The sequence below is a fragment of the Drosophila navojoa genome, chromosome 4, assembly GCF_054131105.1.
Source record: "Drosophila navojoa isolate 15081-1374.11 chromosome 4, UAZ_NAV_1.0, whole genome shotgun sequence".
Classification (NCBI taxonomy): domain Eukaryota; kingdom Metazoa; phylum Arthropoda; class Insecta; order Diptera; family Drosophilidae; genus Drosophila; species Drosophila navojoa.
Window position 1 is genome coordinate 3,097,644 of NC_142892.1, and position 14,857 is coordinate 3,112,500.

At 38.5% G+C, this 14,857-nt stretch overlaps 1 protein-coding gene across 3 annotated transcripts in view; it reads left to right on the plus strand.

Annotated features, from left to right (window-relative positions):
- The window catches only part of bab2 (bric a brac 2), a 37,828-nt gene that overhangs the window by 21,059 nt on the left and 1,912 nt on the right, over nt 1-14,857 (plus strand). For 2 of the 3 annotated variants that reach the window (XM_089260423.1, XM_018102505.3), the window contains exons 3-5: nt 12,841-12,907; nt 13,033-13,463; nt 14,525-14,857. The exon at nt 14,525-14,857 is cut by the window's right edge and continues 1,912 nt beyond it. In XM_089260423.1, the coding sequence (XP_089116549.1) occupies nt 12,841-12,907; nt 13,033-13,463; nt 14,525-14,857 (831 nt within the window). The remainder of the gene's footprint in view (nt 1-12,840; nt 12,908-13,032; nt 13,464-14,524) is intronic. The other variant, XM_018102506.3, reaches the window with a different exon arrangement.

Sequence of the window (14,857 nt, forward strand, 5' to 3'; positions counted from 1 at the left end):
GGAGATGGAGAGATAGAGCTGGGCATGCCTTTAGCTCTGGTTGCTATATTCACTTCTATTAGTGAGAATTAGTTGTATTGTTGTTGTTAACGCTATTATTGTTGTAACCATTGTTGCTGTTGTTGTTGTTGTTGGCTATTTGCATTGGCAACGGCGTGTGGCGGCTGTCTAATCAAATCAAACATTCGTGGAGCTAAAAAATAGCGGCATTTTGATTGATACGCTATGTGAAGTCGACTCAACGTCGAATTGAAGCTGAACCGAGTTGTTGTCTAGCTAATTATATAACATCGGGGGGTACGCACTGACCTAATGAGCCATAAGAGATCTATAAATCTATTTATAATAAAAAAAAAAGAAAAATAACAAAAACACAACAAAAATAGACTTTCAAAAGTTTTTCAATTTCAATCGATTTTCTTTTGCTCTCTTCTGGACTCTATCCAACATGACGCCGCGCATTGCGATCCAAATGCTCAAATGTAACTAAACAAATGGCCCCGGCTGTATTTATTAATCAAAAAGTATCTTGTTATCAGATCTAACTCTCTATATAAATTTGCTATTGTTATTGTTGCTGTTGCCATTGCCGTTGCTCTTGCTCTCGTTGTTGTTGTTGTTGTTGCTGTTGTCATAGTGCGTGGCATATTTTCGTCAATGTTTACTAATAAAATTTAATTTATTTAAATTTAAAATAATAAAAACTTACAAACACAAGCAGAAAGCGCACAACTGCGTTATAAAAAGGCAAAAAAATAAATAAATAAATAAATAAATATATATACAATATAAATATCGTATACATATATGTATTGGAATAGCAGCATTTCTCAATCAGAGCGATATAATTTATGCCCAATTCCGATGGCCAAAAGAGACATATAAATATAAATTGTCTATAAAATATAGAAAAAAAAATCAAACTGGCAAACAACAATAACAAATTTAGCTCTGCATCTTCTTCGCAAACATAAAAAGCAAATTACACAAATTTATAAATAATAAAACTAAAACGTGTCTGCATAAATTAATTAATAAGTCAATTCCAAATTCGATTCCCAAATACGAATGCGAACGCGAATGAAGACAAAGCCAACCGGCATATCCGATATATTTCAGGTTTTGTTTTTTTTTTTTTCTGTCTTTATCTCGTTTTATCTCTTTTCATTTGGATTTCTCATCGATGTGTATTGAAGCTGAATTGCGAGCTCACATGAAGCGCGAGCTTAGCTAAAGGATAACTTCTAAAGAGCAATATATCAAATTGAGCTACAGCAAAGAGGGAGAAGTGTAATTCTCGATAACTTGTTATCGGCGTGTGATCATTTCATACACATTACTTACAGTTAAACTGTGATACACAGTCAAGCAAGCAAATCGAGAGTAAGTGTAGAGCACATGAAGAACGTTGAAGACAATAGATAATGTAGTCCTTGAAAAGGTTATTGATAACAACTATATATACATATATACATATGTGTTTCAATTATATTCAATTATTGTTAACAATATATAATAATAAAAGTATGGAAATACCAACAATCGATTTACTACCGCTGTCTATCGATAACCATCCAAAAGTTATCGATATATTTATTTTTAATTTTATTCTAAGATACATGCGTTCAGCACAATCTAAATAATCTATACTCTTACAAATATATTACGAATGTTTCATCAAAGACTTATTGATTGTTCATAATTTTGTATAAGCCTCATAGATATGAAGGAATCATGAAAAGTTCTCCAACGACTTTTTTAACCCACACATGCAGATAAAGTAGAAAATCTGAAAATTTTGAATTTATGTTCAACAATGTTTTTTAGGGTTTTTACGACCAACTTAATAGCTGTTCCGTTTCATTTCCATGCCGTTCTGTATCGCGCCAAGTGCTCTTGACGTATTCACTGTAATTGGCGAGCAATAAAACTAAAAAATAAGAAATGAAAAGATATATACGCAGATATACGCAAATCCATAATAAAATAAAATACGCATGAGTTGGGACAGAGACAAGCGCAGAGCTATATCTATGTATATGTATATATGTTTTAGACAAATAGATACTAAAAGATATATAAACAGCAACAGCAACAGCAACAACAATAGCAAACACTATTACAACAGAGATTCCCGCCTTGGAGCAATCTGCTCATTAAAAATAAATAAAAAGCGAGACTAAAAAACAATCGAGCATTTTGTTTGTTGAAAAAACAATGTTAGGTCCATAAAGGCAGGCATTTAATATACATATATATACATATACATGTATATGCATATAAAAAGATACGTACGTATAGTCAGATATGTGTGTATGGATGGCTTTATAAGATGTGCAGCAATAATTTGAAAGGCGCGACAAATAGAGATTTGTAAATTTCTAAAGCCAACTCGTGAGCGACTGGCCACGCCCTCTGCACAGTATACACAGCCTTTTGTGTGCACGATTTGAGATCGGAGACGCATTATATAGTTGACCAGTAGCCACAGGGAGACAGTATATAAAGAAAAGAAGCAAATTGTATTTGATTTATTTCGTTTGCGGCCAAAAATAAAAAACGCAAACACACACGGAAAATAAAAAGCGAGAAAAAAAAAAATGTTAAAAATTATTTTTGGCATTTATATTTATATTATTAATTTGAGCTGCGCGTGTTGAGGTAGTTATTGCTGTTGTTGTTGTTGTTGCAGTTGTTGTTGTTGGTTTGTTCATTCACAGTGATTCACTTATTAAACGCTGCCATTTATTATTATTATTTATATTTCGAGCGTTTATGTAATGCCTCGATTTTCAACAAATTTTTCAACACAATGCCTGCCCCCACACTCCCTTCGAGCTTTATTTTTTTCAGTTTTGTTTATAATTAAGCACAAAAAAAGCGTATTTCTTAATTATTTATTTTATTATTGTTTATTTTTAAATGGGCTACAGACAATTTCCTGCACTTGAAGCGAAACAAATAAAAATGACGCAGCCTTTTATTGTTGTTGTTGTTGCTTCCACAACCTTGTTGCTGTGTGTACATACATATATACATATATATATATAATTTATATATATATGAGCACATAATATTTAGATTCACAAATCTTTATTGAAATGCAAACATCAGCTAATGCTATATCAGCCATATATTTCGCTTTTGAGAAAAATGATTTTTACGGCTCGGCAAAAGGCAATTTTTATTTAATTACTCAGCACGAAAACAAAAACAAAAAAACATAAAACAAAAACGAATTTAAAATGAATCCGAGTTGTTTATGGGCATTATTTAAACAGTTTTTCTATGAATTCAAATCATAATGGGTATCGTTGAGTTGAATGGACTTGCTGTGGGTCGAGTCGACGAGCCTAAGCTGAAGCTGATGAAAGACTTCAAGGGATCCTTGAAGAAAATGAAACGAATAATTCTATTTTAACTCCCGGAGTGATCCCAGCTGGGATATGCATTGACTACCTCTTAGCTGCCATCTAATTCAATGCACTCAAACTTCTGCTTTGTTGTCTAGTTTAGTCTGCTCGAAGCTGCATGCACAAGACAAAGCCAAAGCAAAAGCCCTTTGCCAAATGGCTAATTGGCTGCGGCTCTAATGCAAATTTAATTCGTGTGTATTTGTAATTATTTTAGAAATCCGTGCAGCAAATCAAAGTGAAAGAGACAGAGACAGATAGAGAGACAATATGCAAGCATTTACAATACATAGAGACGAAACTGTGCGTGTGTGTGTATTAATTAGCTTAAGCAAAGCGCGCGAGCGCAACGTCAATACTAACTTGACCACACAGATATCTATATATACATATAAATATATATACTTATATCTATATATAATATATTTATCTACACATGTATGTATATATATTGTTATATATACATGGACTTACTTATACAGCTACAACTGACAGAGCAGCTGATGCTCTGATGCGTGTGTCTATATAAATGATGCAGCAGTTGCTGGCTGGTGCACTTTAATGAGCTACGCATTCACACACACAGTCTATACTATGTGTGTGTGTGTGTGGCAGCTCAGCTATTGCATTCATTTAGGCGCAACTGCCTACGAAAAACAATCAAATATGCATTTTAAAACTCAACTAGAAGTGCGCTCCCCCATGGCCTGCACCTCAAACAGTCGCTGCAGCAGACCAACCATATTTGTCTAACCTCGTCGCTCCACACACACACACACACACAGACACACTCACTCACACACACCTGCATACACGTTTGCTAGCGTGTCCAGGTGCGCGCCTCTATTTGCCCAGAGCCCGAGTGCATGCTGCGCTCTGTTTTAGAGCTAGCTTTCGCCCTCTCCACCTTGCTCGCTCCCTCTCTCTCTCTCTCTTTCCTCCCAGCTCGCTTGAGCTCTCTTTCTCTCTATGCTATTCAAAAAATTTAATGGCATTTTAAATAAGAAATTACAGAGGCTGTGCATATTTCATAAGATTTTCGTATGGGCACCGGCAAAATGTTCGACGTGGCGGCTGAGAGTTCGACTCGCCGCTGCCTCGCCTCACCTGGACGACGTCAGTCTAACATGCCACGCCACGCCCCCCTTCTAACGTGCAGCGCCGTGGCAAGGGGCGACCTCCCAAAGGTATCAAATACAACTCAAACTGAAAACTGAAAACAGAAACTGAAATAGAAACTAAAAAAAAAAAAAAAAAACAGAATAAAATAGAAATAAAAATGTGAACGCGCCCGCTAGAGTCCCCGACTGGCTAAAGAAATGCATGCCCTGGCTATAAAATACTCTATGTACAACAGTTGGATTGCAGTTTTTGGCCTACAGCAGAGGCAACAACACTGCCAGAAATAGTTGGGTAAAGTGTTTGAAGTGCGGACAAATGTGAAAAGCGAAAGTTTCCAAGTTTCATAAACTTAAATCAATAATTTGTAAGTCAAAAAACGAACTAAAAATAGGATCCATTTATGTCAAGGTAATACACTGAGAGAAATAGGCGAGTAAGCGCTAAGAAAGAAAAGAAAACTAAATAAATGTATGAAAATAAAAAATATATAATATATTTATATTTTCCTATGAATAATGGCCAATTCGATTTTTTACTTAAAAAAAAAATAATAATAGAATTTAATTCGGAGAGTATTCTTTTTTATTATTTTTTGTTATATATTATTGTTAAGAAAAAAATCTAAAATATATATATATATAGCAAACCATAATTTGATATAGGATCAACTTCAACTTCACTAAAATCATCAAATCATTGTTTTATATTTTATACATACAATTTCTCTGAGTGCATCAGCTCAGATAGAAAGAAAGCACTAGCATAGAAATATTAACGCTCGAATGTGTTAGCTGTAATTCTTGTTTTATACAGCACGGAGCATGGAATGGCATAGGCGTTAGCTTTGGGGTTTGAGTTGGAGTTAGTGGCGGGACGGGCGGGGGAGAGCTCGGCTTTTTTCTTCATTCTTATATGTAGCTAGAGAGAGAGAGGAAGGTGCAACAAAGTTGTGTTACCTTTTTGCATAGCATTGGATTTTGCTAAGTAACATAGCGGCGTTCATTTAATATTTATGTCTCTCTAAATATTAAATATTATTTCAAGGCTTTATGCGACTGCACATACAGAGACTGTACCAGTGTTTGTGTGTGTGTGTGTGCGTGTGTATGGCCAATATAGTATGTGTGCATGCAGTTTTTGTTTGCTGCTTTTGAAGGGGCTTTGGCCGCTTCGATTGGCCGTTGCGCCTGTAGGCAGGCGTTCTCAAATATGCATTAGCTATGCGTGTCTGTGTGGGTGAGTCAGTGTGTGTGTGTGTGTGCGTGAGATTACGTCTAAATGGCATAGCATACATTTGTGCGCTTGACCGAAATGCAGCCGCTCCTGCTATGGCATTTCGCCTTTGTCTTTGTTCCGTGTCTTGGTATTTGCTTAGCCGTTCGCTTATTCATAGCACACACACACACACTTATATATATATGTATATGTCTATAGATGCATGCATATATTTATATGCCCGTTAGGACATGCCAAGCTGCGTTTTTCTTGTTGTTTTTTTTTTGCTAGCCTCTTCTATTATTTAAACTTGTGAGATTTGAAAGCGAGCTAATGAAGGCGTTGCTGAGCATATAGAAAAGTGGGCGAGCCATTTCTATATAATTCTTTATTTCTTTGTGCTTGTGCTAGCTGGTACTTACATATTGAATTAATATTTAATGACTGTGTGCAGGCGTTTTAACACTTTGTAGACAGCTCATCAGCTCGAACACTCACTAGCTTGCTCGCACCCGCTCCGCCTCTCTCTCTTGCTCTCTCTCTGTCTCTGCTCTCTCACTCACGCTTTTCAATCAGCTGAAAGGACACGCAAGGCTGTGGCCATTAAAATAACAAACAATGTGTAAGCTTTAAGCGTGGGCCCTGCCAAGCAAGCAGCTTGACTGTCGGGCCATATATCCTCATTATCCTGCATGCTAAAAACAATAAATTACTATTTGCAAAAGGTTAATTTTTACTTCGAAACAATGAGAACGAGGGCGAGAACTGAGCTAGCCAGCCAGCCAGTGAGGAGGCGAGGCGCCATCAAATGTGGCTAACAAAAAATTACATGAGCAAGAGAACAAAAAAAAAATAGCAGTTGAGCAAAAAGTTGCAATTACCAACAACAACAGCAACAACAATAAAGTAAATAACATCAGGCAACAGCAACAATAACAACTTGTATAATAAACTGCAACACATTGCAACATTGCAATGTTGCAAGTCCTGCCCTTAGAGAGGGCAACGTGAGCACCGTGAAAATGCATTGAAACTGCAATGTATAGAAGACTAGAATATACCCTGTATGAAAGGAGATATAGTATATGCAATAGGCGATGCTAGTTAACAGCTATCAGAGCTGAGATATGAGATATAAGAAATGAGTTATGGAATATGAAATACGAGATAAGATATATAAGACATGAGCTATATATGTATTTCCGACATAAAATCTCTCACAGATATACAAGTTATATCCCTTGTCTTACCACTCATTTCTTCTACTCTACATTTAATTACTCTACCTCAGCTCTTCTACCTTAGCTATCTATAGAGTTCCACCAGGATTCTCCTCCATAAATCCATTTCGAAAACCTGTTTTCACGCTGTCATCGCTAGCTGCAACGCAAACATTTCTCAACTATTATTCCCTTTAGCCCTTGAGTTCGAGTGCGAGTTCCTTTAGCGAAGGGTTCGCCGCTTGACTTGCAAAAGGGTTTCCATGTCGAGGTATTTATATACGTATATATAAACATATATATATATATATATATTTTTTTTTTTTGGGCTTGGCCCTATGTAAGCTGCCCCCATTTGAATGTTTTATTGTAATTTGAGTTGTTTGGTTGTTCGGTTTTGTCGGCTGCTGGTTAGCTAGGGACAACAACAACTACAACAACAACACCTGCCACACCTCAATGCGCGCTCCACTCAACACTTGCTGTATAATTATTTATTGCATTTAAATTATTGTTGCATGGTGTTGTTGCTGTAGTTGTTGTTGTTGTAGCAAACAAAATGAAACGAAACTTTCATTGCGGGACAGAAGTGAAGTGTGTGTGTGTGTGTGTGTGTAGGAGCTGCATGCACTCGCACTTGATTTTATGATTACTACAATTATTGTTGCCATTGTAGTTGCTCTGTTGTTGTTGTTGTTGCAACAATTGTTGTTGCCGCTGCATTAACTGCTGACACATTGCGTTCAAGTCCAGCTCCTTTCGCAGAAATTGCCACTGCAATTGTTTTTTGCCGTCTTCACTGGCATTTCCATACAAGAAATAACATATTTATATATATATGTAAACGATATATATATATAAATATATGTATATATATAGATATGTATATAGCTGGCGCATACAACGCACCTACAATATATATATATATGTATTTCCCTCTGGCAGCTCCTTCTTTTGCGGCTTCGCCCTCAGCGCGAAATGTGTTTTTCACATTATTTCATGAATAATGCATTTGGCTAATATGCATATTTTATGTGAAATTCGTGCAATAAAATACTATTAAATATTTAGTTGTTGGCAACGCCAACTGCTGCTGCTGCTGCTGCTGTTGCTGTTGCCGTTGCTGCCACCAGCATTGCCTCTGCTACCACCAAGAAGTAGTTCCAACGTTAAGCAAAGCAGTTGCAGTTGCCTGCCGAAAGATGAGCTCGAGCGGTTTTTTGTCTTTGGTCAACAGCTGTTCGAGCCATGCCAAATTGAGAGAAGATTTCAGATAAGACTTACAATAGCAGCTAATCGATATAGAAGTGGTTTGAACGGTACAAAAAATGAATTGATATCTAGAGAGTTTGCGTGAGATAAAGAACAAGTTCTTATATATAAATATAGGTGAATCGATAGAAAGGCTAGACTAAAGATCTATAGATAGATAGATAGATAGGTAAATAGTTGATAGATAGAAAACTCGACAGGTAGTTAGATTGTTGGATGGTAATATAAAAAGATTAAATATATATAGAGAAACCTATTGAAATTTAATAGTATTTCCTCCTAGCGAAAATCAAACTATTTATCATAAATCTACGAACAGTCCCTAAAGCCACCAAAACAAGTTTTTCCATTTTTGGTTCTTCTTAATAATTAATTATAAATTCTATATCGAACTATATTTACGCTCTATCGAAATAAAGCTTTACCAAAAATAGATTTCCACGTTCCCAGAGACTTCCATTCCATTCCCCTCTACTTTACAAAAAAGTTCAATTAAAAACATATTGATTTTGGGGCATTCACAGTTTTGATGGCTATTTGGCCCACTGTGCGATGACTGTGTGGTGCGACAAGTTGAAGCACTTTAGAGCAAACTAGGAAGTAAGGTCCTTGAGGATGTTGGGGACTTTGTCGCGTATGCGCAGGCAGAGGAGTTGCCATTTAAATTAATTATTTATTATGCCAAGCATTGCTTCTTATAAAATTAATGAATGGCATGAGCGCAAAAACTATAAAACCGGGCGCGGATAAAAGACGCGACGGACGGGCGCGAGTGAGACGGAGAGCGAGAACAGGAGACAGACAACTTGCCGAGATGGGCGGGGGGGCGAGCCAAATGTGGGGGGCGTGTGCGTGCGGTTGGTTGAGTAATATAAATAAATGAATGAATGAATGAGCGTCGAAAGCAGCAGCGGCAGCAGAGCGGCAGAGGCAGCGGCAGCGACAGCTAAAGAGACTTGGGCATGGGGCGCAGGAGGCGTAGCTTAGTATCTAGTAGTTGGCAGTAGTAGTAGTGAAGGCTAAGAAGCAGCAGGCGCACAGCAAACGCAGCCAGAGCCAAAAAAAGAAGCTCAAGAAATGGCCAAGAGCAAAAGGCAAAGCAGGTGGTGTAAACGAGAGAGCGAGTGAGAGAGAGAGAGAGAGAGAGAGAGATTGTGAGAGTGTGTTGGTGCGGATTGTGGTTGCAGACAAGAGAAATAACAAACTTGAGACGCCGCTGTCGCTGCTGGCGTCGCGGCTGGCGTCGCTGCAGCAGTAAAAGCACGAATCGAAAATGAATAATAAATAAAGTGTTATATAATATAAGAAATATAGTCTGCCAGCTGGTGAGCGAGAAGGAGAGAGGCGCAAAGGGAAAACTGTGTGAGGGTGTGTGTGTGTGCGTGCGGCAAGAGGAAGCAACAAACTACAGAGAAAAGTTCTAAGGCAACAAATAAGGAACGAGCGAAGGGAAGAGGAGAGCGGAGCGCGGAGAGAAGACACCGCGACGCGTCTGTAGTTTATAGTGTAAACCCTTCCACCCCACCCCACCCACAATAGCTATTGCCATTGCTATTGCTATTGCTATCTGTGATGTATGAAGGGCCAAGGGGGCGGGCGTCAGTGGCTGGCTGGCGCTGGGTTTTCGGGGGCTGGTGTTGAGTTTATGTGCTCGCTTGAAAAATAAAATTAAAATTGCATTAGGAATCCAACGGGTTTTTATGGCTGCGCGGTTGGGGCGTGGCAGACGTTACTTGAAGGCTGTTGAAAGACGTGTAAGTGTGTGTGTGTGTGTGCATTAGGATTTAAGTGCAAGGGCAAGCAGTTAGATTGATATGCCCTATCTATACATATATGCCATACATATATACGCATATATATATATATATAACTTTGCCAAAATCAATAAAAATGAACGAAGGAAAATATAATAGGAAATAATAATTTCTTTTTATAGAAATTTTGTAGCGCATAAAGTTAATTAAATAAATTATTATGTGAATGGGGCGTGTGCACACGATGAGTAATTGGCAAGAACAAGAAGACGATGAGCCGCCGCAGCAGCAGAAGCAGCAGCAGCGCTGACAGCTCGACGTCGACGTCAGCGGCGGCAGCGAAGCGCCGCAAATTAAATTAAATGAGTTGAAAGAAAGTTGAATGCGCGCACGCTTCAAAATTGTTGTTGTTTTATGCTATAGCTTCAGTTGTTGTTGTTGTTGTTGCTGCTGCTGCTGGCGGGAAATTGAAAATTTAATTAATTAAACATTTTTGAGCACAACAGCAGCAGCAGCAGCAGCAGCGGCAGAGCAGCAGCAGCTATATTTTATTATATTGTATGTCGTATGTATTGTGCCGAGGCGAGTCTTATAATTGTTAGACGTGACTTGGCTAAGTGACGGGTGACGGGGGAGGGGGCGTACATGAATGTTTAGATAGATATGGAATGAGTATAATGGTATGGGGTTACATAGCTGCCAAGTGGGAGGGGGGGCAGAGGGGTGGTGGGTTAAAAGGTCGTCATAATGCATTGGCAAAATGACTGGCAAAACGAGCAATGTAAAAGTGACTAATGGCTGCCCTCGTTGTAAGCAATTATATTGAATTGATATGTGAGTCTGTGGAGGAACTAGTGTGAATAATTCCAATTGTCTTGCATATGCCATCAAAGTAAACTTCGTTACAAACAGTTAAATAGTTACTTATTTATTAAATTGTATCAAGCAATTAGAACTGAATGGTCAAGGCAGCCAAAGTGGAAAATGTTGGCAGAAATAGCTGAAATACAAATAGGATATGTCATATATACATATATGTATATCTAGAGAATTTTATTGTATTTTGGTCTTGTCATTATCATAAGCATTTTTTTTAATCATTGACTTTGTCATTGTGATTATCATTACTATTGGCATTGACAGTATGATTATATTTATCGATTTCTATATTTTTTTTTATCACATTAATTATCATTATTATTATTATTATCGAAATGCATTGGCACTAGGATCATCATGAACAATATACATAATTCTTAATCCATATCCCCATAATGTCTATCATATGCATTCCCTATGAAGCTAGCATACCAACGAGGCTCCTTAGCTCTCTCTCTCTATCTCTCTTTCTCTCTTGCTCTCCCTTAGCCTTTCAGCCACTGCAATAAATATGATATATGAAATGCATTCACATTTATTCTTTCCTCAAGCGATCTCTCAGACCTTTTGTGCATGGAGAGTGTGCCTAGTTAGCTGGGTAGCCATATAGCTGCCATGTCAGAGCCTAATTACGTGTTTTACATAACTCCCGACAATTTTTGCTACTGGCTCCGGCCAATTCTCATTAAAAGTAGAACTACAACAACAACAACAACAAGCAGTGGGGCCAACTGCCCTGACGCTTTGCCATTAACAAAATGCTTAACATAAAAAAGCATTTTTAACGCCATTTTGTAGCGTGGCTGTGGGGGGCGCGCGACGTGCCGCGTCGTCTAGTGTAGAATAGAGAGGCAAAAAAAAAGTGAAAAAACAAAAATTCTACTGACTTTTCAATTTCAATTATTCATACATTTTATGACCTTTTTCCTTAACATGCAGAGGCTAACAGTCTAACAAATCCAATCCAAACATGGCCCAAACCCCTTTTCAAATATTTAAGACTTGCACTTCCACACACATACACTTATATAGATATATTTATATATATACTATATCTATATACATACAGCTGCGCATTAGTATATGCTGTTTTTTTTGTTGTTGTTGCTGTTGCACATAATTTGTACGGCACTCGCCTGTTGGCCATATAAAATGCATGGCTCTGTGCAGTTGGGCCAGCGCTGACGAGCCTCGTATGTTAAAAAAAAACTGGGCGGCGCTACGGCCTGGTCAGCATTGGCCAATGCATCCTGTGGCAGGTGCAACTCCTCGCTTCGTTTTTTCTACTCGAGAAATTAACGACGGCTTGGACTTTATTTAGGCAACATTAAACTTGTTTATTTTTTGTTGTTTTGATTAATAAATATTAAGAGCTTTTGTAACTGCCTGTGCCTCTAAGCAGATTTGATAATAATTTATTTAATCATTATCTAAATTATATCTTATCTAAAAGTATAATTTTTTTTTGGCTCAGCGAAAGTTTGAACGTTAGGTAAAAGGAAGTTCTTTGTGAGCGACTTCCTCTACTGTCCCATTGATTAATTTTGGCTTGAGTGTAGTTAAGATAGAGTCATAGCGGATGGCATCGAGCTGGCGAACTGCCTGAGAGCGGGAGGTATACATATCTAATAATAGCAATAAATAAATAGCTGTTTTGTTGCTCTGTGAGGGGGGAGCCATAAAAGTGCTGAAGACAAAAGCGGCAGCAAATCGTTGTGCGCTAGCCAAGTTTGTATACTAATTCGCATTGGCGTTTGCATACCAAAGCGCTTTGGGCCCAACATTTATGGCATTAATAAACTTTTATGGCCAACATTTTCGCAAGTCGCTGCTCTGCGGTCGCTGGCTTTGTCACACAGAACCACACCACACCGCACCACCGTGGAAGTATGCTGGCTATGTAAACCTTTGAACAAGTAAACGACAATTTAGCTTATCTTCCGCTTTTCCTTTATTCCATTGCAGGCCAAAATGATTGAGACGAGCGGACATGCCTGGATGGGTGCACCGGCAACAGGCGCATCTGTGGCGGGTGAGTTCAAGAGAGAGAGAGTCAAAGAGGGAGAGAGGGCGAGCTGCCCTCGTGCAAAACAATTAGCATAGAGTCCGGAACAGGACAACTAAGTTTTTTGTACATTTTTCTTCGCTTTTCTCCAGCAGACAGCTATCAATATCAGTTGCAGTCCATGTGGCAAAAGTGCTGGAACACTAACCAACAGAATCTGGTGCAACAGCTGCGCTTTCGTGAGCGCGGCCCACTCAAGTCCTGGCGCCCGGAAGCCATGGCCGAGGCCATATTTAGCGTCCTTAAGGAGGGCCTCTCACTCTCGCAAGCCGCTCGCAAATACGACATACCCTATCCGACGTTCGTCCTCTATGCGAACCGTGTGCACAATATGCTGGGACCCTCGCTCGACGGCGGCAGCGATCCACGGCCCAAGGCACGCGGCCGACCCCAACGCATTCTGCTGGGCATGTGGCCCGACGAGCTCATACGCAGCGTCATCAAGGCCGTCGTCTTTCGTGACTATCGCGAAATCAAGGAGGACATCAACGCACATCCCTATGCCAATGGCCAGCCGCATGGTGTAAGTAGGAATTTATGAAATATTTTAAAAACATGCTAGGACATGATATGATAGGAGATTAGATGGCCATAGCTATAGCTTTATAAGTTTAGATAATAATATATATATATTTAATTTAATGAGCTAAAGCTATGCATGTAGGGAAAAATATAGGAAATGCACGAATTCATTTATAAACTTCTTCTTCTTAGCTAAGTCTCTATGACAATACTTAAGACAATATCTCGAATTTGATAATAGATATTACATTCTTTCAGAAGTTTTCAATAAATGAGATATATTTTTAGACTCGGATAATAAACAAGATCTCGAATATGATAATAGATATTACATTCTTTCTGAAGTTTTCAATAAATGAGATATATTTTTAGACTCGGATAATAAACAAGATCTCGAATATGACTATGGATATTACATCCTTTCAGAAGTTTTCAATATATGAGTAATATTTTTAGACTCGGATAATAAAAATTAATCTCGAATATGATAATGGATATTACATTCTATCAGAATAGATACAGTTTAAAAAACACGTTGTAAATAAAACTATGTTTATTTACAGAAAAACTCAGCTAGAACTTTAATAGACCCCTCTTCGAGCTAGATATTTTGAATAACAAAAGCAGTTTTATTACAACATATGGGGTTTCATTCCTGCGACAGTTATTAGCCCTATTAAAATCGTTTCTTACATATATATTCACTGCTATTGTGAAACAAATTTCAGCAAAATATCATTAGTAAAGTCTTCAAGTTAAACGCCTAGTTTGCATAAAAACAAATACGCATAAATATAGTTTGTTAATCATGGAGATCAAATCAGATAAGATAGAAAGTTCAAATATTAATAAATACTATTATAGGAAACTCGTTTAAAAGCCATCAGCACGTATTTAATAAACGCATTTATAAACATGCAAAGTTTAGCTAATTCGATATTTGTATATAAACTCAATATTTTCGATAACGATATATGTACACATATGCCAACTGCAATCGATCTTAATGCACTTTCTTCCCCAACTTTTCTTCTTCTTTCCCTTCTCTACATCTACCCATAGGCCCACTATGGCAGCAACTCGGCAGCTGCTGCCAATGGCTATCACAGCGCTGCCGTCAAAATGGCGCCGCCCGACGCCAGCAATCCGCTGAGCACCATGACAGAGACGCTACGCCGACAGATACTCTCCCAACAACAGCAGCAGCAGCAGCAACAGCACCAACAACATCAGCAACAATCGCCGCATATGCAGTCGATGAACATGTACAAGTCGCCGGCCTACTTGCAGCGCTCCGAGATCGAGGATCAGGTGTCGGCGGCAGCGGCTGTGGCCGCCGCGAAGCACCAGCAGAACGAGCGACGCGGCTCCGAAAATCTGCCCGATCTGAGCGCC